The 22701-nt window shown below is 40.5% G+C and overlaps 1 protein-coding gene and 1 long non-coding RNA gene across 4 annotated transcripts in view; one reads left to right on the forward strand and one right to left on the reverse strand.

Annotated features, from left to right (window-relative positions):
- Window positions 1–18699, forward strand: part of LOC113458741 (uncharacterized) — a 56016-nt gene extending 37317 nt beyond the window's left edge. Inside the window, exons 2-5 of one of the 3 annotated variants that reach the window (XR_012579460.1) lie at window positions 4270–4727; window positions 10529–10730; window positions 11610–16811; window positions 16903–18699. This is a non-coding gene — a long non-coding RNA (uncharacterized LOC113458741). Of the gene's footprint in view, window positions 1–4269; window positions 4728–10528; window positions 10731–11609 lie in introns of all 3 variants that reach the window. The other 2 variants (XR_012579461.1, XR_003379273.2) reach the window with 2 other exon arrangements.
- Window positions 17218–22068, reverse strand: NENF (neudesin neurotrophic factor). Its single transcript, XM_005483031.4, has 4 exons — window positions 21725–22068; window positions 20515–20575; window positions 19467–19570; window positions 17218–18897 (listed from the first exon to the last, which is right to left on the reverse strand). Exons 1-4 carry the CDS (start codon window positions 21911–21913, stop codon window positions 18721–18723), a joined length of 531 nt encoding a protein of 176 aa, XP_005483088.2. The 5' UTR covers window positions 21914–22068; the 3' UTR covers window positions 17218–18720.
- Window positions 22069–22701: the final 633 nt, after the last annotated feature.

Below are 22701 nucleotides of genomic sequence, written 5' to 3' on the forward strand. Positions count from 1 at the left end.
ATTGTCAGAAGCCTTTCTCCAGATTGTATTCAGTTCTCAGATACGTAGTTTTCCCATCTGCTTTGGCCTGAGAAGAGGACCAGGAGGGAGTTTTTAGAGTCTGTGCCACGCAGCAGTGTCACTCCTCTGTAACCCCAGGCTGGCAAAGCAGCAAATGCAGCTCTGCCTGGCCCTCACCCTCACAGCCACGGTGGCTGTGTTTATGTGGATGTCCCAGTAAACCAGCAATCCTTCTGGGCCTAGTATTTTGTATCAGGAAAGGTCGATGTTCTCTGCTCCTCACTTGCCTTCAGGAAGCCCTTTACCTGCAGTTTGCCGGATTCCCACACCGGCTTGCACGCAGGGTGTCCCGGCCGGCCGACCGGCCGGCAGCGTTTCCCTGACGAAGGTTGTGTTCTGCCGGGTTGTGTTTCCCTGCCGGAGGCTGTGTGTGTTTCCCTGCCGAAGGCTGTGTGTGTTTGCCGGCCGCAGGTTGTGTTTCCCTGCCGGAGGTCGTGTTTCCCTGCCGGGTTGTGTTCTGCCGCCTTCTCGTGGTCACCCAAGTGCTCGCAGCCTTCGCTCCAAGGCAGGCATTGCCTTCAGCGCCGCCCTCAGCGCTGCTCAGGCCTTAACGTCGCCCTTGAAGGGCCGTTCTGCTGTTCCGCCTCTGGAAATATTGCTAAAAGTAACAAAAACTTAAGGAAGAAAGTCTAGAGAGAGCCGCAAAGATGCTCAGAGGGCTGGAGCACCTTTCCTGTGCTGAGAGAGATGTGGTTGTTTAGCCTGGAGAAGGGAAGGCTCCAGGGAAAGCTCATTGTGCCCTCAGGAGCTTAGAGGGAGCCGGTACAAAACAGGGAGAGCAACTTTTTATTCGGGCAAGGATGAACAATTTTATACTGACACAGGAGGGACTTAGAATAGATATTAGGGTAAAGTTCTTTAGTGAGGCACTGGCACAGGCTGCCCAGAGAAGCTGTGGATGCTCCATCCCAGGAAGTGTTCAAAGCCAGGCTGGATGGGGCTCCGAGTAACCAGGGTGGCATCCCTGCCTGGGACATGGGATTTGGCACTAGATGATCTCTAAGGTTCCATCCCAAACCATTATATGATTCTATGATAAGTTCTTAACAGAGGAACTTTGTAACAAAGCTGATTTGAACTGGGACTTGGCTGAAATAATTCAGTTTCAGGGTTTTTTGTGATAAACAAGTACTGGGACACCACTAAACCCTATGCTCCTAACTATCCTAGCTATCCTCTCAGCAGCCCTAGGAGGATGAATGGGACTCAACCAAACTGCTGCTAAAATAATTAAGTTTCAGGTTTAGCTGGCTGTCTCAGCAATCATTTTGTTGTTCCTTAAAGTCAAATGGAGGAAAATTCATTGGAAAAGTACCAAACAGTAGGTCAAGGGATCTGAGTTATTGCTCTGTTTCAACTGTAAAGTGTTGGTGAAACTTTGGATGTAGCTTTTTTCCTGCCCTTTTCTGTATGGAGAATGGAGGGACAATAACAGCTACTTTATCACAGTGTTTGATTGAAACAAGGTCCTCAGTGTAAAGATTATGTGGTGTAAAAAACTGTAGTGCATTTCCCAATAGAATAGGCCCCAAGTTCTTTCATGGAATCCTGTCTCAGTAGTTGCATTTTTTAAATACTTGTACAAAATCAGGGTGTCCTCATGCCAAATATAGATCACCATTTTGAAGTTTTTGGGCAAATTCTTACTGGAAAGCAAAAGAAAACTAGGGAAAAATATTTACTTTTCATTTAAGCATATAAGAATATGTTTTTCAGTTTGTTTAGACCCAAGTGATTAAATAATTGATTATTAATCAATTGTTGATTTAACCTTTAAATTAAAAAAATCTTTTGCAATAACTAGAAGGTTGTAATAATTTTATTACTGTCTGGTATCCATGCAGCTGTAGTGATGTACAGGTGAAAATCCTACCATGTACCCTCCTGATAATTAATAACTCTATCTATAGAAGAAAATACACATGCTTTTTCCTGCACTCTCCAAAGGAGTGAGTGTAGAAATAAAGAAGTTCATAAGTATTTGTTTCCAGCCATTTTTTTCTGCAACAGAGCAGTAATCTGAGGGACTTTATATCTTCAGAGTACAGCAATTAGGGAAGACATAATGATTTTCATGAGTAAAGACAGATGAGGTGTCTCTGGTTTTGTCTCTCTTTTCAGAGGCACTGTTCAGCACTCAGCAGATGGACAACTTTAGTTCATTTGAGTGTAACGACTGGGCAGCAAATTTAGCACTGATCAAAGCTGATTTGAGGGGTGGCAGATTTATGTAAATGGGCTGGAGCTCAGTGTGTTGCTGTAAAATCATCTGTGATGGATTTGCTGTGGAGGAAATGGCAGGAATGCCATGGCTGTGACTGCTCACACAAAGCATATCCTTCTGTGCCCCAGCAGAGAGCTGCCTGCAGGGCTGGCTTGGCTTGGGACAACCCCTGACATCCAGGGCTTGAGCCACTGAAGAGTTGCTTGGACTTCTGTCACCTCATATTTTCTGGAAAATCCCCTGGCCCAGGATTTCTCTCCTGGGAAGCTGAGAAACCTCAGAGAAAAAGGAAAACAATAGTATCTAATTTGCTTCTCCTGTGTTTTGCTGCTTTGGAATGTGGTTGGAGATTGTTTATCCAACATGTGAATTGTTTTTACTTAATGACCAATCACTGTCCAGCTGTGTCAAGGCTCTCGAGATAGTCACAAGTTTTTCTTTATTATCTTTTGGTTTTCTGTCTGTATCCTTTCTCTATTCTTTAGTATAGCATTCTTTAATATAATGTCCTAACATAAAATAATAAAATAGCCTTCTAAGAACATGGAGTCAGATTCATCATTCCTCCCTTCATCCAGGGGACCCCAAAAATACCGCAGACATCAATACACTCTTCTTCAATACACTTAAGTGTGGTGCCCCCCCCTTAGGAGTAAGAAAACACCCAAGATTCATAAATGCTCGTGGGCAAAAGGAATCACGAAAGCCAGAGGGTCTGCAAACAACCAGAAAGTTTTATTAGTGAACTACAGACTTGGCAGGGACATTGGTGTGTTGGTCCCTGACCTATTGTATAAGCACATGGTGTGGGTTTGGGATAAAGGGCTGGGGTGAAAGGGAACACAGGAAGGAAGAGATTAATTAAAGAGAGGAAAGGAGACAGATAGAGATCACCAGTCCTGGTTTCAGCATTGACTCCTCTCTGCTATTAATTACTAATAATTGTAGGGTATGTCACTTTTTTTCATAAGCATCAAATCTTGATAATTTCGGCTCAATCCATCATATTATCTGGTTTTACCCCATTGACTGATGTACTTCTCTCTTTAAAAGCTCTTTAAACACATCCCTTAACTGTATTCCTAAGTCCACATCCTGCATTGTTGTCAATGAAGTCAGCAATGGCCTGCCTTTAATTCTTCTCTAAATATGGAAGACCTAACCAATTTCCTACTCTTTTCATATAGATCTTTCAAGTTTGTAAGAGTCAAGCTTTTTAAAAAAAAATTACTTAACATGTAGTAACATTACTTATCATGATGTACTTAACATCCACTTAACAAAGTTGATTTTTCCAAATAAATTACTTCTAAATTAATATTGCTAATATTTACTAAAAAAAATTAACCCTGTGTTTCCTTTCTTTTTCTTCAACTTGTCTTCAGATTTTTGAGTTTATAAGCCCTTTTGTTGTGGTTTAGATTTCCAAATAAGCCATATTTTTATGGACAAGTAGTTTAGATATGGCAGGAAAGACATGGAATTTTTAATGACAAATACTGTATTTCTACTAGTAAAGTTAATAATTTGTTTCTCCTTGTTCTTACATGAAGATCAAACCACTCAATACTAGGATTTACAACTGATTCTCTGGAATTTTTATCAGTATTAACTGGGAGCTCTATTTACTATGCAGATAAAAATAAGTAGTACAAATAGAGTTAAGGTTAAAGAAAATATTTGAAGAGAAGATAGTAGATGTGAAAAATACATCTGAATAGGCAAAGCACTGGGTTGTAGCTTCCATTGTAGCTTCATGGAAGTGAATAGATCTATCCCAATTCACATGTGGAGTCCAGAAACAAAATAATAAAGAAGAAGGGAGAACCAGGGGTGGGACTTTTGAGAACACAGTGAGAAAGTCTGTAGGTTGCATGAAAAATTAACAGCAGAGATTAAAGTAGCGCTTCAGCCACTGGAATATTTTTTTCCTCTGTTTCTGTATGTCCGGTAGTTGGTTCATAGATGTTTTCTTGTGCACGCAGGGTCCCGAGCTGGCTCAGGAGGTGGCGGAATTGGTCTCCAGGTCTGTTCAGAAGTGCACACAGATGGAGCAGCCGCTGGATGTCCCTCTTGCTCCGCTTTCCTGCACAAGGAGCGCCTTCCAGAGGGACGAGCCTGCAGCTGGGAGAGACAAACGGGGCAGTGTGGGAGCAGCTGCTCGCTGCTGCCCAGCTGCCTGCGATGGTGTGACACAACTCCCAGCGCAAGGGATGGTGAGGTGTCAGCAAGACTGACAGATGAGAAATGTGTTTTTCTTCCATTACAAGAGCACTTTTTCCCCCACCCGTTCTTCTCAGGTTTGCTCTGTGCCACTCTGCTAAACCTGCTGCCAATAACTGAAGACTATTTGAAAAAACAAGTTAGAATTTATAATGCCTTTCTCAACAGTTACCATATGTGAGCAAGTACTCTGTTAGGCTGGATGGAAGAAATTCTCCAGGTAAATGTTCTTTTTTCATGCCAGGGGGTTCTGGTCCAGATCAGTTAAGCTGGGAGCACCTTCATATAAACAAGAACTAGATTTCCCCTTTCTGGAAGAGTCTGCACTCTGTTCTGCAACAGAAATTGGGAGACATACCTTCAGAACTTCCCATGAAATCCTGCTCTGAAAAAGTGGGCATTAGGAGAGAATTTTGGTTACCTGTGTGAGTCAGCGGTACAGGACCAGGCTCTTTGTGTCGCTCAGCTGTTGGGTTGGAAAGGCAATGGAAATCTTTCTGCAGGCACATTGTCAGCCCTTGTTTGTTTGAGGTATCATAAATACACGTATGCAGCAAAACTCTTCAGAAGCTGTGTGGAGGCAGAGAACCTCAAGGTGTGTGACTTGTGTAGAGCCAAAGAATTCTCCACTGCTGCCCATCACAGAGCTCTCAGGATGGGAACACAGGGGAGAGCAGAGAGGTGCCTCAGGCAGTGCTTTCAGAAGGACCATGAAGCTGAGAGCAGGGAATTTGTGTTTCAATGATCTAGCTAGGCTAATATGGGAATCTGGGGTTGGGTTGGAATGTAATAGAGAGCTCAGAGTTTCAAGGTAATGTGATGACCAGATCATTTTTTGCATTCTTCATATCTCCATGCTATTTTCAGAAAGTTTCACCTGTATATTGTGAAGTGTATGTTTCCTTATATTCATATTATATCTTCAATTCTTTAAGTTGGAAACCAACCTAGATTACAAATTCTGAGTGCTAAAAGTCTGATATATTTCAGGATTTTGCTGGGTTTTTTTTCCCTGTGTATTTTTTCTCAGTATATATGAAAGAAGTTACATAACTTTTGACTGTAGCGGTTGGCCAATATTTGATCTCTTCTAGTTTATTTATGTCAGAAATGTTTATACAAAGTGATGTATCTTTGTGTACATTCTTTGTAATCAAAGTAGGATTAAGCTGAGGTCCTGTTTTCCTGAATGTAGCAGAAAAAAAGACAATAGGAAACAGCTCTTTTGGCAGTAGCCCAGGCCTCTCTCTTCTTTTTGAGGGCTGCACTCAGAAAATCCTTGCTCTCTTTTTTCCTCTCTTTCTGGTAATTCAGGATCATTCTACAAAGTGCTTCAGTGGTTTGGGGTGTTTTCTTACCTACATTTGTAACATTCCTGCCTGGACCACACAATTTTGGTAAAATTCCATACACACACTTTTGTGTTTGCATCCACATGGCTCAGATTTTTATTTTTTTTTAATTTGCTTGTCTTGTGGCTGATGCTTGGGTGGCAAATACCTATTTGTCTGCATCTTCAGCTACATTTCAAACACATTTTCTTCTCTGGGACTACAAACTGGTTTCATTCCACTCCATTTTCTGCTGGGTTTCTCTGAGGCCATTCAGGAAAACAGGCAGGAAAAGACATTCTGGTCTCTCTTAACTCAGACAGTGAAATTTAAGGAATATCAGAAGTGTTGTTTAACATTCTAAACTAAACATTAAACAGGGGAGGTGCTTATTACCATGTTCCTAAAGTCTGGGGCAGACAAATCTGCATTTTGCTATAATGAATATTTAATAGACCTTAGTCCTTCTGGATTTTAGCTTTTCCAGGGTTGTATTGAGAAAGATGTTTGCCTAATCCTGACTATGCATAAAAACAATAATCAGAAGTAGTTATTCTGTGCAAAAGCCAAAATGCATGGTTGTTATCTTAGACTGACAGTGAAACCCCTGGAGAGATATTTAATTATGTAAATTAGCATGAAATTAGAAAATTATATTTACTTTGAATTTGGGAGGGGGATGTTTGGTTTTTTCCCCTGCAAAACCAAGAATACCATTATCAAAACATATGGTTTGTTTCTATAGCTTTTAGCTAGATTTAGCAGTTGCTTCAGGTTCATAAGTAGTTATCTCATCTGTATCTTACTACAATATTTGTCAAAACTCCCAGTAGTGTGGATGTCTTAATATTCTTCATAAGGAGAAATGAAGGAAAGGGGTAATAATGTGCAGAGATGTACAGTGAAGTACAGAGCTCTGAAGTTCCAAAGTTGTTTTTTTTTAACCAAAAGCAAGTGTCCATTTAAGTCTAGAATTATGAAAGAAGAAAAGTAGATATGTAATTGTGTTCATAATCAGAGAGGTGCTTTTTTGGTGCTTTAAATAATGTAAAATCTGTAGGTTTTTGAGCAGCATAGAAATCATGAAAGTTGATAATATATAGGAGGTTACTGTGGTCTAGGGAAAAGGGGGAACTGGATTCTAAAATAGTGAAACCCAGCATAGCTCAGTTGGAGTTCTGTGTTTCTATTGATGTACACTAGTTGAAAATTAGTTTATGATTTCAATTGCATAGAAACAAAACAAACAAACAAAAAAGTACTGCTATGAAAGCATCCATCTAGGAAAACATTTGGGGGGAAAAATACAGTGAAAACAGCAGTCTTTCTAAATTAAATTTACTATTGCCTTTAATAAAGTTTCCTGGTAGAGAGTTCCTGAAAAATGTGGACTGAAATGTGAAGCAAACAGTCAATGCTCTTTTAGCTGCCTTGATGGTATATTTACAAGAATACATTTCTTAAATATTTTTTTTCATTACTTCTAAAGAAAAAAGAAATACTTCATAACCATCTGGAGGAGCATTTGCTATGATTGTTTCCAAAGGGGCAGCTTAGGAGTTTCATAAATATCAAAGTTAATAGGCTCCTAGAAACAAGGAAAATTGCCTGTAGGTGATTTCTATTTACACAGAAACAGCTCCTCTCTGAACTGCAGTCTTCTCTAAACTTTCTCTCCAGGCCTGTTGCCTATTACTGTGCTGTCCTGTTCCTACTTCCTTTAGCTGGTTTGAATCAACAGTGGGTAGAGCAATGCTTATATGAAATGTACTTGAGGGTGAAACACAATCTCACAAATTACAGAAAATAAACAATGTTAAGTGTAGCTTGTGGCTATAGGCAGATCAGAAGCAGTCTAATGAGAACACACTGGCTTTTTGGAAATGAAACAGCTCTGCCACATTGTCATAAAGCCATAGTTAGGGCTGGGTTTGAAGAAGAGAAAATCTTCCACAAAGTGGCTTCCAGAAGGAAGTCTGAGAAATAATTTTTAAAATTTTTTTTATTGATTTGCTATTTGGTATGTGGTAGGAGATGCCTCTCCTTTATTTTTGCACCTCCTGATGTTAAGGCACTTAATTGATAACTTTTACAAAAAATATAAAATAATTGTCTTCTGCATAAGTAGGATAATATGTGTATGCCTCATAATGGTCATACTTGGAATAAGAGCTCCTTCCTCTCCTTAAAGGTGCAGGAAAACCTCATCATCATCATCACCCAGCTCACAGAATCATGCTTGGGAAAGGATGTGCACTATGACAAGATGTGCTAGAAATGGGCTCTTCCTGTTGGGCTTTGATCAGGTTTTGAGTCCTGATGGGCTTTCTGCTGGCAGAGCCTTAAAGCTCCTTAGGCAGAGCCTGCAGGCAGCAGAGCTGGTTTTACAGAGGCAGCAGGAGGCTGAAACAAGGCTGAGCAGTGCTGGTTATTGCATGGGAGAGCAGTGCTGGGTTATTGCATGAGACTGGTGACAACTGCTGGGGCTGTCCCTGTGAGGGCTGAGCTGGTTCCAGCCAGGAAGGGCTGGTGAATTGTGATTTAATTCACAATATTGTGATGCCCATTAGATAAAAATGAAGAGTGCCTTGCTTTATTCTTCTTTACTGTTCCATGTTCTGGTAATTTCATTTTATGTGTGGATAGCTGTTCATCATGTTAGATATTTGGATTTCACATTCCTCACGTTTCCTAAATTCTTTGTTGGTGGGGAAGAAACATTCATAAAGTTGTGGCAAGTTTCAGAAGTCTGGTATCAGAAGTTTTACGGAGGACCTTTTATAGAAACCTTTATTTTTGGAAGCTAACTCAGGAAGAACATTGTTGCTGTTAGCACCCCTGGGGGACTGGCTCCCTCTAGAAAATAAATGTATGCTTCCCTAGCAAAGATGATCTTGTAGTCTTGATTGAAGAGTGAGCTCTTAATTCCTTCAACTGCTGTTTTTTTTTTTTGCAAATCCATCCCTGATTCTGTCTTGCAGGGTGTAGAGTAAAATAAGAAAAACAGTTTTCCTCCTTCAGGCAGCAAGTAAGCCTCTCCCTCCCTCCATCTGTCCATCCAGCTGCAGCTGAACAAAAAACATCACAGGAACTTAAGGGGAGAAATATAATCCAAGATCTATTTCTCCTAATCACTATGTACAATATAAAATAATACTTCATTCCCAACAGCTCACTCTATAGCATGTGTTTCTTCTTTCCCCACTTCACCAGTCTGAAATATTCCTGCTGGTTCTGGCAGGAACCAGCCACACAGTGAGGCTGGCTCTGGACTTCTCTTACTCTGCTGTGGCTGTCAACATCAAAATTTCCATTACCTCTCTCTCCCTTGATTGTGGGGGTCCTTCTCTCCTCTTACTCTCTTTTTATCACTGATTTCTCTCTCGTCCTCATGTCACTCTTTTGTTTTCTTGATTCTCCAAGAGCTTTTCAGTTTGCCCCACACTGGCAGGATGGAGTCCTACTGAGTATTTTGTTCTGCCTGATTGGGAAACTTAGCAACCCTTGGACTTCTCCAAACTGTGTAATTGAATTGTCTAGAGTGTTAATCATCATTGGATTATTCTGACATTCTAGATGCAAAAATATGTACATTAAAATAATAACATAATTACAGAATTTGCTTTTAGCATGAATATATTTTTTCTTAGTGACACTGAAATAATTTACTACTCCCAATATTTATATATTGTTTTGACAGATATGCAGTAGACTGTGAGTAGTTTTAAGGTGGTACAGTTTATTCCACGCTGCTTAAAAGCAAGGATTTCTCCCCTCCCCTTTTACCCCATCACATTTTATCATTAATGGTCACATTTGAATTGTCAGCTTTCCCAAAACCTTGGTGTATTGGCTGGAATGATCAGAATAATTGCTTAACCATGTCATCCCTAACTAGGAGTACTGAACATGCTCTTGCTTTATCTTTTCCCTAGTAGTTCTTCTGGTTGGTTTTTTTTTTTTTAATTTATCCTGTTAGTTTAAACATAAGAAATACAAGCCACAAGTAATGTGGAAATGGAGGCTGCCAGCAGCTGTGTGGGCTAAGATCAAACTTTTGGCTTTGTCTAGAGGCAGGATGCTAAGGCAGCTCAGCTGGCAGGTTAATGGTGATTGTCATGAATATTAAATGACAGAACCAAAACAAAACTCCCAGAGAGACACTCATGCACAAATCTTACATAGCAGCACAAGCAGCTCAGACAGCTGGCTCTCTGTAGGCTCTCTTGAAAGAAAACAGTGCTGGGGTGTATTAGGATGATTTTTATCAACCAGAAAGCCAATTTGGGATGCACTGGTTGAAAGTTAGAGGCCTTAATGATTTACAGCTTGAGGCAAAAATCTGTTTTCTGAAGTAGATAAATTATATCTATGCTGTTCTCCCTTGGATTAAGTGCTTTGTAATATTTTTTGGGTTTAGTGCTGTCTGAAAATGTGTAAACAAATGTGTATCAGCCTTGTACACATGTACTGTTAAAGTTCATACCAGCTCTCTGGTGTGCAGGTATAGTCCTACTTTTTTTTTTGTTTGTTTGTTTGGGTTTTTTTGTTTGTTTTTTTTTTCTTTGGTTTGGGTTTTTTCTCTAAAAAAATAAAACCAAAAAAACCACAAACAAACAAAAAAACACATTACAGGACACAGAATAATGAACTGCATTTGAGTTTGTTTGTGTTTTGTGATTTGTCCCAGACAGGATAAGAATTTGCTATTCACAGACTTCCTCCTTTGGCTTCTGTGGTGTAAAGCTACTTGTACCTCCTGCTACATGGAAAAAATTGCAAAATAATGAAAATTCAAGAAGCCTGGATTTATTTGAAGTAACACCAGCAGAGATCTGGATGATTCCATTAAAAGCACTGCAGTCATGCTGTTTCTAAAAGGATATCTAAAGGTGAGACATCTGCAGGGCCTAGACAGTAATCTTTGTCACATTTTTAAGTGGGGATCAGATCCTTGCACATACTTTCCTTGACTTTCATGGTTATTTAAATTTATACCAACTTAATATGTGGTTCAGTGATTTCCATCCTCCAAAAGGAATGAGCTGAAATAACAGAGTAGGTTTCCTCAGATAACTGCATGTTGGCATGATCCATTTTGTGGTGTTATTCTGAGTATAAAAAGATAAAGTAAATCTAAACTATTTTTAGGTGCAATGAGTCAGTCTAAATGAGTTGATGGAGAAAGATAAAAATGAAAGGACAGTCCAGTTAGAGGAAGTTATGGAGAGTAATGCTTTTATATAAACATTCTACAGAAATTATTTGGCTTTCCAAACTCTGTCTATAAATCAAGAAGTGCTTTCCAGTAGCTCATGGAGACCGCTCAGGTCTAGCTGTCTACTTTTATTTCAATTTCATTGAAAACAGATTTCTTATATACATATTTAAAGTAGATTTTTTAAAGTATTTTTGTAAATAATTAATGCAGGTATCCCAGTGATTATTATGTGTCTACCAGCAGTGTGCACAATGAAAAATACAAGTGGCCAGCAGATTCCAAGCTGTGAAGAAAACATATTCAGTGAGATGATTTTTCAGCTAGTACCAGGAAAAACCCTGATTTATTTCTGTTGTTCTTAAATCAAACAGCCTAGTGGAGGGTTTTTTTAAGGGTAACATAAACCAGATACATTTCAAAGACTTAGACTAGCTTGTGTTTCCACAGTACCATGAGGAATTTACACACACTGTCTCCAACAGGCCTTGCAACAAAATGAGCTGCAGTATTGTAGAAGAATGGTTTGTAACTATTTTCCTTTGTATTAAAGCTTCCCGTAAATACATATTGCTTGGATCAGCATGGGATAAACCTCACTCACTTCAGCTGAAAGATGAAGCAGCACTAAGTGATACCTCTTTGGAGTGAGGAAAGTAAAGTTAGAGTTCCATAAAGAAGCATTCTTGATGCTATAGCCATCTTGGGGTCCCACCAGCCCAAATGTCCAGCCAACATTACCTTCCTCAAGAGGCTGGAAGTCACAGCAGGGATAAAAGTCACAAGGAATTCGAGGAAAACACCAGCTTATTTAACAGCTAGGGAGCCATTAAGGATGGCAAAGCTGTGGTGAAGCTGAGAACTGCACCCTCATTTCTGTGTCCCAGGTCACCTCTTCACTGACTAAAGCCTTCTTTCACTTCCAGCCTTCTTTCTTACACTGCAATGGGCATCATTTAAAGACAAAATGGGAAAAACTGATAAGTTATGGTCTGAACAGCAGCAGTGTGATTTTCCATGAATCCAGGCACCTGCAAGGTATCAAAACCAAAGGCATCATATTTTTGGAAAATGAGACTGAGGTTGTCAAGCAAGGAGCCAGCAGTATGAGCTGTTTAATTCAGGCTGATTTCCCCAGAACTGTATCCAAGAGGATGTCACACTTTTCTGTTCTCAAGTTCAACCTTATCTCTGAGAGCATCAGCAAGTTTCACCTCTTCTGAAAGAGCACTCTCCTGTGATTTATTTATAATCTCCTGCTGCTTCTTGTAAGTAGAGTTTCACTCCCCTTCCTTTGCTCTGCCTCACATCATTATATTGCACTGGTAGGCTGCTGCTTCACATACAAACCTTTCCAGCTGCAAGACATGCTAACCTCAAAGGAGACTACTCAGAGGAATGGGAAGGAATTTAGGGACAATAATAATATTTAATGTGTAGAATCAGAGTCTCAGCACATACCAAACATCCCTGCTAAGCTCATGTTCCTAAAGTCCTTTCAAGTTCACTAAAATTGATAGGTTGGTCTTTACACATTAATACTGAGAGTTTTTCAGCTTTCCCTACAAGCTCATTTCTGCCTATCATTTTTGTTGTGTCAGGGTGCTATTTGTGACCTGGTCAGTTTAAGAAATACATGGAATATAACCTATTTTAAAAGACTATAAGATTGCTGCTGCCTTTGTCTAAATTGCTGGATCTGTCTGTTTATCAGGTGCACGTGTACCTTTGTCCTTGTGTAACATGAAAATACTTCAGAAATGCCTTGAAGGTCCTACTGCCCTGTTCTTAAAAAGTCTTGCATCTATCTTAAAGTACAGAGCATGGTGAAACAATAAATAAGGAAAAATCCTTGAAATGCCTGATGCACTTCCAAGACATGTTGCCTAAGAATGTGATCTCAAGTTAAACATGGAATCCCTTTGATTACCACTTTTGCCTTCAGTATACTTGGGTGTGCTGCACAGTTCAGAATGAACACTTTGCTTTTTTTGTGTTCATTTATTTATTCTTGTTAGTAAAGTTTTTAGGAGTTTTGCTCAAACTTGAAAATTAATAAAGGGATAAATGTAATTAATAATTTTGAGTTTACCTGGGCTTTTATCTGCAGTGTAAAATAAAGGCTATGGAGCCACAGCCCCCAACAAGGCAAATAACCTTGCTAGGATACTCTTGATCTGCCATGGCTATTTTGAACCAGCTATCAGTTTAATCTATAAAGTTACCCTCCAGACAGTGGCTTGCTTGGTAACTAGTTCTGTGTATCCAACACAAATGATTTTAGAATCCTGCAAAGCAGCACAGAACAAGGCACGAGGAAGTTTTCAGTCACCATCTAATTCTTAGGCCTGGCTTGATTCAGTTCATGTGTTTGACACTTTGTATGCCACTATCTGAGTTGTTGTAATCTTTAAAGCCCCAGCAGAAGTGGATTAAAATTTTCACAATGCAAGGGTTTAAATTCAAATCTTTTTCAAGGCTTTATCTGCTGCCTTTGCACAGTATGGGAAAACTTTCAGCAAAATCTGGAAGGTAAAATATAGACCCTGGGACATTGATTTCTTTTCATTTTTCAGACAGGTTTCTTTAAGTAGAGGGAAAATTAGGTCATATTTTGATTTCTCTTGGCTGGCTTATCTCCAAGATGGCCTGCACCCAATTTCTTCTAAACTTTTCACTTCTCAGGAGGTAATATCTCATGTCAGAATGATAAAGTACTGCAGAACAAGGTAAGCTGAACATTCATCAACAGTACAAAATTTCTGATGGCAAGAGCTACAAATAACTTACAGGAAACATGAAAAGAAATTGTTTATTCAAGAGTACTTCCTGTGGCTCTGCAGCTCATCCAGGTGGACAAGCTCTATTTTTCACAGAACATTCATCTCTGTTTCTCTTAGTTTGGATTTCTCATCAACAGATTACCCAAGCCAAGATTCAAGTGTAAGTTTTGTAAACAAGTAAATCAGGACTCACACTTTCTACTGAACAGAAAGAAAAAAGCTAAACCAGTAGGTGTTATGTAAAGCCCAACAGATGGATAAGGGTGCAAGTTTACATTGTTATCTTTGGCTATATTTGACAGAAGGAAAAATAGGAAGCACTGCTATCAGACCTGCTCTGCCACATCTACCTCGCCAGTATCAATTGCCCCAGTGGCACACTAAGATAAATTCTCATTTCCCACCTGTTTTCTTTTCTGGGTTAGGGTTATTTTGGACATGCCAAAGTCAAAATCGTGCCTATTAGAGTATTTCTAGCAGTGATGCCCACCTATCATACACCCAGGTCTTTGACACTCTGACTGACTACAGAGGGGAAAAAATCACCTTTTGATACAGCACTGACTTTTCTACCAAAGGAGACAGACACACTGTACATTATAATTGTCTGAACTGGCACTCAGAGACAGAGCTCTGAGTGAGGTGCTACAAATCTAAAAGTTTAGTGTTTTTTGTTTGCTTCAAAGCATTCACAGACAAGTACTAGCTTGTTTGAAAACTGCCATTCTGTATACCATGTAAATAGCTTTCAGATTATAGATTCATGTGCACTTGTATGAATATTACTTATGGGGCACAGATTTGTCATATAAATTGCATGGTTTGTATTTTTTTCCCATATGGAGAGGAAAACATTGGGCAAAGGAATAAATGGATGATGGGTAACAGTGTGTGATTGTCATCACTTAGAACAGTTCTGGGATTTCAAGACATCCAGTGTTCATCTGAAAATATGCAAATACTAATCAGAGCTGCTCTGCACTTCTTCCTGATGTGCAGCTGAATCCTTCTGAATGGCAGCTTTTTCACTCACAAAAGTAGGCAGATGCTTTTTTCGCTTTTTTTCCTTTCAGTTCAACCAGATTAGCTGAAAAATTAGCATTGGGCTTCCTAAGTGGATGTCTCCACATCTCATCCATTTTCTCTTGAGCAAATGCAAATTACATTGAGCCCATTTCAGATAAATATATTCATCTATAAGAGACAGAATACATATGTGAATGTCATCTAAACCATTTTGTATTGTTCTGCAGGTTCTTGGAAGTCTCACAAGGGAAAACTACAGCAATTTAATACCTTTTGAAACTATTATCATTAGTTGAATGTATTGCCTGATAGTGGTTTTAAAGCAACAGTGAAAGGAGGTGATTTACAAACTGTTTTGAGGCTTCCTCCATTCCAGAGCACAATCCTTAAACAGATAAGCATCCTCTTTTAATTTTTACTTAAACATGGAAGTCTGCCAGGTCTGACAAGTGCAGTCTGAACTGTGATCCCACTGTGGTTCCTACACTGATGTTGTGATGAATTCAGAGTCAGTGGTACCAGCAGACCACAAAGTTAGCAGTCTATGCTGCAGTTTTCAAAGGATCACAAGGATCACAGAGGATCTTCTGCCTTTTCTGCAGAAGAAAACTAATACAAAACCTGATTTAAGACTCATATTTTGGCAAAAGGCTACAAAAAAAAAAGTGGTGTCCATATACATATTATGGATATAAAAGAAATAACTTTGTCTTATCCTAAATTCTTGGAAAAACCTCAGCTGCTCAATCTTCAGGATTCAGAGCCCCTGCATTCCAGCAGGTGGTCTTGGTTAGATTAGGATGCAGTAACTAACACGTTCTTAGGAGGATTTCTCTTCACAGCACTTTCTACAACTGCAAAAAAGTAAAGAGAATACTTTGATTTGCATTTCATAAACCCTTTACTGAATTTTTGTTGCTTACACTTGAAGTCCTAATGCTTCAGTTGTTAATAAGAGAAGTCCTTAAAGTGGGGATGATAGAATTTGTCCTGTCACAAATGTGTTAGGGTCAAAGTGAGGGACTATGGAAAAGAGTGCCAGCTGGGAAACACCAACTCAGATTATGCATCATCTAGATAAGTGAACCCATCTGATAATTCTTAACATTCTGAAGAATAAACTCTTATTAAATACTAAAGGAAGGTAATTCTCGGTGCAGCAATTTATAAAACCTTAGACTTAAGTTAGCAAGATGGATGTGGGAAGTACACAGTAAAAATAATGACATTTGCAATGCTATCTGGAAGCAGCAAGCAAATTGAAAAGAAATTCTAGACTCTCCAAAGGAGGTGTGGAGTAGGAGGGCTACAACAGGGCTTTGCACAGCTTGCTTGTTTTAAGTGCAATTTATAGATCATGAGGGCACCTGTTTTACTGGAATAATACAGAGGTCAGGGAAATGCAGCTGCCTGAACAAAGCAGCCATAGCTGACAGTTGGCTTTTAAGCAAAATCCTTTTCAGGCCATTGGCAAGTAAAGCAATCTTAGACATAAAGTAGTGTTGTTGAATTAACACTAAAAGAAATACTGTGCTACTCTGAATGCATTTTGAAAAAGCAGCAATGAAAACGTGTCAAGGATGTGTCCACTTAAAGCCTTATTGTTGTAACACTTCTGTTGAGTGGAAACCCCAAGTGAAATAGCCTAGGAAGTGACTAAATGTGAAACCTTCAGTTTCCAGATGGAAATAAAACCAAAAAGGAAATGTTTTGCCTTCTAAAGTGCATTCAGTTGTGATAACCTTGTCTTTCATAACAGAAAGGAAGGATTAAAGCATCTCCCTCACAGACAAGAGTGGAAGCAGGCTGAATTTTTGAGGATCTTGCAATACAAGAGGGGTTTTTATATCATCATTTCCTGTTGCAACAGGAGCACTTCCTCGTTGAAAAGAACCTGAAATTCAGTACAAGCAGAAGCTGAGTTACCTGCTTTGACATCAGCAAAGGTGATTTCATAGGGAGAACAGGAACACTGAGCCACTCAGTGGTGATGAGCTGCAGTTGAGCTACAAAGGTTTTTTTTTTTTTTAAAAGCAGCTGATTATCATGATGCCAGATGAAGCAAGGACTTCTACAGTAATCACAGCAGCACAACTACTGAAGCTGCCCCATCAGGATGCATGCAAGGAAAGGAGGACAAGGGCAAAAAAAACTAATAGGTACTGAAAAATTATTTGTGAAATGTTGACAAACAGCCTACAACCATAACCACCAAACCCATATGCACTCCCACAAAGACAACAGGTATCATCAAGGAGCAAACTCCCAGCTGCTCTTGGTCTCTAATCAAAAGAGCAGCAGCAATACTAATAATAAATAATAACACAAAATAATAATTACCAGAAGCAATAGTCATTTCTTAGATGCTGATTTATTTTTTCTGCTCAGAGCACCATCCAACAGTGGGAGGGCCCATGGAGTCCCTCCAGCAAATGAAGTGGTCTAATGGTGAGAAACAAAACAAATCGAGAATAAAATGTGTAAGATTGTGAAAGAATGGGTAAATACATAAAAACAGCTTTTCTAGTTATTCAACTGACAGGCAGCTGTCCCCTGCATGCTAGAAGGTGGAGAATCATCTAATAAAGTCTTCCCTTCATAGAAAGTTACCCAAATGCTTAAGAAATAGAACCATACAGAATCATATTTTTATTTTATCTGTATTATTAATACAGAGTCAGGAGCAGCTGCTTAGCTTTTCCCATATCAATCAAAACGGTGACAGTGACAGAGAAATCCACACATGGGACAATTCACATTCTACTTAAGTTAGTGAAAGTCAGGGGTTGGCAGCACTTTGTACAGCTCAGGCTTTTACAGTCCTCTTGCTGCTGGAAGGCTGCCAGGGAAATGCCATCAGGGGGGTTTGCTCTCATACTGCAGGATCTGCACTTTTGTATCAGGTTAAGAGGAAGAGGAACATGGCACTGCACTCTTCATTAAAACAGCAGTGGTGATGCCAGGGTAAGAACAAAGAAAAACTGAGAGACATAAAAAATGAGAGCTGAAAACTGTTAATATAAAATGCTCACAATGTTCACAGGACACTGAGCTGCTATAATAAACCTGTGCTGTAAGAGTATGTGGCAAACAGTGGGCTATGATATCCTCTTTTTGTCAGAGAAAGATAGAAGGAAATCATCATAATCTAATACAGATGACATCTTTGATAATTATTTTTAAAAAGTAAAGTGTCATTTATCCAAACCCAGCAAAACAGTCTTACTTTAAATGGCACAGTAGTCCTCATGGGGGGAAAAAGATTTATTTTTCTCAGTTTACAGCTGTAGGATTTGCAGAAATACTCCACAGTAACTGCATTTGAGGAGACCAAGTGGCTTTATATCCAGTATTCTCAAACCCATCAAATATTAAACTCCATAATGCTTTTGAAAATGTAAGCCTGTATATAATGTATTGCACCTGTCTGCACTTGTGATACCTACACTCATATGAAGCACAGAGAATTGATGTTAACTTGTCCAAATAATTCATTTACACTTTTCCAAGGAGTGGGAAACAACTTGGGATTTACAAAAAAAACAGTCATATTTCAATTATTAAAAGCTTTCTTCTTCTAAGGAATGTAATTTTACATTATACACTTCTTAACAGAGAAATCCTGGCAGAAAGAACTTGCAGGTTAAATAATTCCTGTAATTCCCAGCAAACAGCCCAGGTGTATGCCACAGATCTGTTTGTTTCCTCTATGCTGTGTGTACACACACACTTATTTTCTGAGCAGAGAACTGACTCATGGTAGTTAATTGTAGTAATGAACTCCACAGCACAGGGAATTAATTTAATATTCTGCTGTGCCTCTGCCCAGGCATTCTCTAGGTACAAAAATGTTCCTCAAAACTCATCTTTAATGCTGAAATGTGGCTGATCTTCAGGTTTAAAGTCCAGGTTGGGGCTGCCATCCTCATTCAGAATTCGCCGAGAGGTATAGCCAACAATTGGATATTTGGCTTTATAAACATTATTGAAGATGTCATCCAGGGACTTCAGCTCCTCCTCTGTGAGCCCTGTCTAAAGGAAACAGGGAAATCAAAGTCCTGCCTCAAAGAAATAAAAATAGAGATATTTACATGTTTGGGGTTTTTTTAATGATTACTGTAAACCTCAGGGTCAGCTTTTGGGTTTACACAGCAGAGCATGATGAACAAAATTGATAGCACAGCCTGTAATTGTGTTCTTTCCATTCAAATTCAGCCTTGACAAAACTTTAAGGTATTCAGGTCAGACAAGCAACAACCCATCACCAGAGCTAGCATTCACTGCCACATCAGGATACACCAAACCAAAAGAAAGGGATTTACTGTCTTTGTGAGCCTCTTTTTAAATAGCAGGTAATTCCCTTTTATATGCTTACAGAAGTTGTATTGATTCCAGAAATGAAAAACTTTCCTCTTGAAGGCTGTTAGCACCTTTCATGACCAGTAAATATGTTTTATGTCTCTAAAGAGAACTAATGCATTTTGATTTTAAATATGTAAGTCAAGTTATATAAATACAAACAATTTAAAACCATCATTCATCATCTTGCATAATAATAAAAATTTGAAAAGTGGAATGAAACTGATGGCCCATTTTCTTACTGTGTCATGTGTAAGATCTGCTGGATCCAGAGACATCTTTGCAACTCCTCTTGTTGAGTCTTTTCCAGCCAAAGCATTGTATGGGGCTCCTTTTCCATAAAATTCTGTCAGATTAAAAAAAAAAAAATCCAGTGATGATCTGACAATGTACAGGGTATGTTCAGCCTCTACCCTTCACCAGACTGTGAACTGAATGTCAATGAACTGAAAGCAACAATTCAAGTCTAAAACTCTTCTTTTCAGAACTGCGTTTGGATTTCCTACTGGTTGGGCTTGTACAGCTGTTGAACTTCCTATACTGCATTCTTAAAATTTACCTATTATTTAGGGAATTGTGCTTTACATTCTGATGAGATGTTTGTGGACCCCAGAATTCGCAAGCTCTGTGTAATTTAGGATTTGAGATCAGCCAACCCAACGTGTATGCCCAGACAAGGTCAGTACAAACACAGTAACAAGCCATTGGTTTACTTATGATGACACCCAGACAAGTGTCTAAAATCCTCATGGTCCCTTCAAACTTTTTATAGCAAATCTGGATTAAGTAGCAGGAGCTCAAATTAAAACATTTGCAGTTCTTAGGGAGGGCACAAAGAGCAATGGGTGTGAGCACCAGCACAGAAGGAGAAGATGCAGCTGCAGCAGTGTTGATGTTGTGCAGTGGGTACATCCACACTAGGTTTGATCTGCTCAGCTCCTGTACCCAGGGCAGTGAAATGCTGCAGCTGCCATGTGCCCTGACCCCACATCTGGCAAGGACTCAGGGAGCTGGGAAGTTCTGCCAGTTTTCATTAGCAGGGCCCAAGCTACCTGGACAGGGCTGGCTTGTCTGTCTGCATGTTGTGATCTCAGAGCAGTGTTAAGTTCTAGACAAAACCTTAGTAGGGGAGCTGTCAGAGGAGGAAAATCAAGTTTTTTAGAAGAAGAAAAAGTGTATCTTTTTGTTGCAATTGAACTGCAGGCTTCCAATGCACTGGGAATGTTTAAAACCAAATGTCTGAATAATAACATGAAAGCAAAGTAGACAGCAGAGGAGAAGCACACCAACCTTTTCCAGAGGTGACATCAAACACTACTCCCTTCACTGCCAGGTAGATGGGCTGTCCTTCCTGGAGGGAAAGCCATCAATACATCCTCAGCACTTAAGCACAGGCAAAAAGCAGTTTATTTCAACTGTGAAATACACAAGCTCTTAGGACACAAATTGTGTGTTGTATGTTTACTCTTGTTTTACCACCATACACGTTCCCTCTCTTGACATCACGTGCTGGTGCTTTAAACTGCCCCTAATATCCTTTGAGGGTTCAACCATAAGCAATGAGAATCTTTTTAATCTAAACAGCAACAAGCATAGAAGACATATTCCTTTGGAAGTCATCTCTTGTCTGCACACTAGTCTGCTTGAAGATTGTCAACTGCATCTTTCTATTCCTAATGCAGATGGATGTTGCCCAAAATAAAAGGGTGTGTGGCCAACAGCATTATTTGATTAAGAAACAAAGATAAATACATAAACACATGTAAATCTGATCTGCTGACATCTGTTTTACTTAATAAGCCAGTGCTTCTGCTTTGTGTTTTATACATAAGATGTAATTTTAGTCAGACATTGGATAGTCTCTTCAAAGTATCTAGAGAAGACTCTGAGAAGGTCAGACAGCAAGTGTTTCAAGAGAGAAGCAGATGTGTATCCATACAGGACTTTATCAATTTTAGTCTGGAGTTCTGCTGAGCCTTCTGAACCACAGGAAGCTAAACACTCCTAAAGTTAAAACTGTCTTGTTATTTTGATAATCTTGGAGGGGTTGCTGTTGTTTTTGGATTTATTTTTTTTAAAGTCTAAGTATATGGTTAATAAATTACTGAGAGAAAATGAACTTTGGCTCCAGCTCATGGTAATCTGAAATTCTCTGGCAGGAGCACCTTGCCAAGCAGGGAGCGAGCAGAATGGCACATGGCACCCAATTACCTAACGGTGTGTGCAGCATCAGCGCGGGCAGCTGCCAGCGGCACCGGGGCAGGGGTTGGAGTGCACGAGTACCGCAAACCTCTCACAAACCACGGCAAACCTCCCACAAACCGCTGCCCGAGAAGCAAGAGCTGCCCAGAACGACAGGGCAGGAAGGATGGCGGGGCGGCACGGCAGCAGATCACGAGAAACCCGAGCTCGGCGGCGGCTCCAGCGCTCGGAGCCCCGAGGCAGGCGGCAACGTGCGGGCCCGGCCCGGCCTCGGCTCACGGCGGCGGCCCGGCCTTACCTGGTGCCCGTCGTATCTGGCCAGCTCGGGCTCGGTGAAGAGCCGCACGGGGGCCTCGGCCGGCGGCCTGAAGCGCAGCTCGGGCTCGGCGCTGGCGGCCGGCAGCAGCAGCAGCAGCAGCAGCAGCAGCAGCAGCAGGCAGGGCAGCGGCAGGCAGGGCAGCGGGCCCCGGGCCGCAGCGCCCGCCATGGCGCGGAGCGCGCACCGCCCCCGGCCTGCGGCCCGGGAAGGGAGCGGGGTGGGACCGCAGTTAAGGGAACGCCGTGGAGAGGCCCCAGGAACAGCCCGGGGTTTACAACAGTTCTTGAAAAAGAACAACCCACTCGCACAGCGCTGAGGGGCATGGCAGGGCTCAGGCTGGGGAAAAGGGGGCTCGGGGGGAGCTTATGGCGCTCCAGGACGGCCTGAAGGGAGGCTGCAGCCAGGTGCGGATCTGCCGCTTCTCACGGTAACCATCGATGGGACAAAGGGAAATAGCCTCAGGTTGTGCCAGGGAGGTTTAGATTGGATTTTAGGGAAGGCTTCTCCACAGAAAGGGTTGTCAGGCACTGGAACAAGCTGCCCCGGGCAGTGGTGGAGTCACCATCGCTGGAGGTAGTTAAAAGAAACATGGATGTGGCACCTGAGGACGTGGTTTACAGATGGACTTGGTGGCACCATAACGGACACCTAATAAAAATGATTACTCAATTTTCCTCCTTCTTCCCCTCTTGAAGTTTCTCTGCTAGCTGTTTCAATGGTTATTCACAAAATCAGCACACAGTGCAGGTTTCATCTTTGTGACTTAAAAAGCCCAGACATTTTTAGCCCAGGAATGGACTGAATAAACAGGAAATTTTCAGATTAGAGTTTTCCCTATGCTATAAATACGGCACGGGGGAGCATTCAGGACTGGCAGAAGAATAAGCTGGGTGTTTATCATTCTATATAGAATTAAGAAAATTGGAACCTTTTTACAGTTCAGATGCATATATCAC

Source organism: Zonotrichia albicollis, chromosome 3, assembly GCF_047830755.1.
Source record: "Zonotrichia albicollis isolate bZonAlb1 chromosome 3, bZonAlb1.hap1, whole genome shotgun sequence".
NCBI classification, from domain to species: Eukaryota; Metazoa; Chordata; class Aves; order Passeriformes; family Passerellidae; genus Zonotrichia; species Zonotrichia albicollis.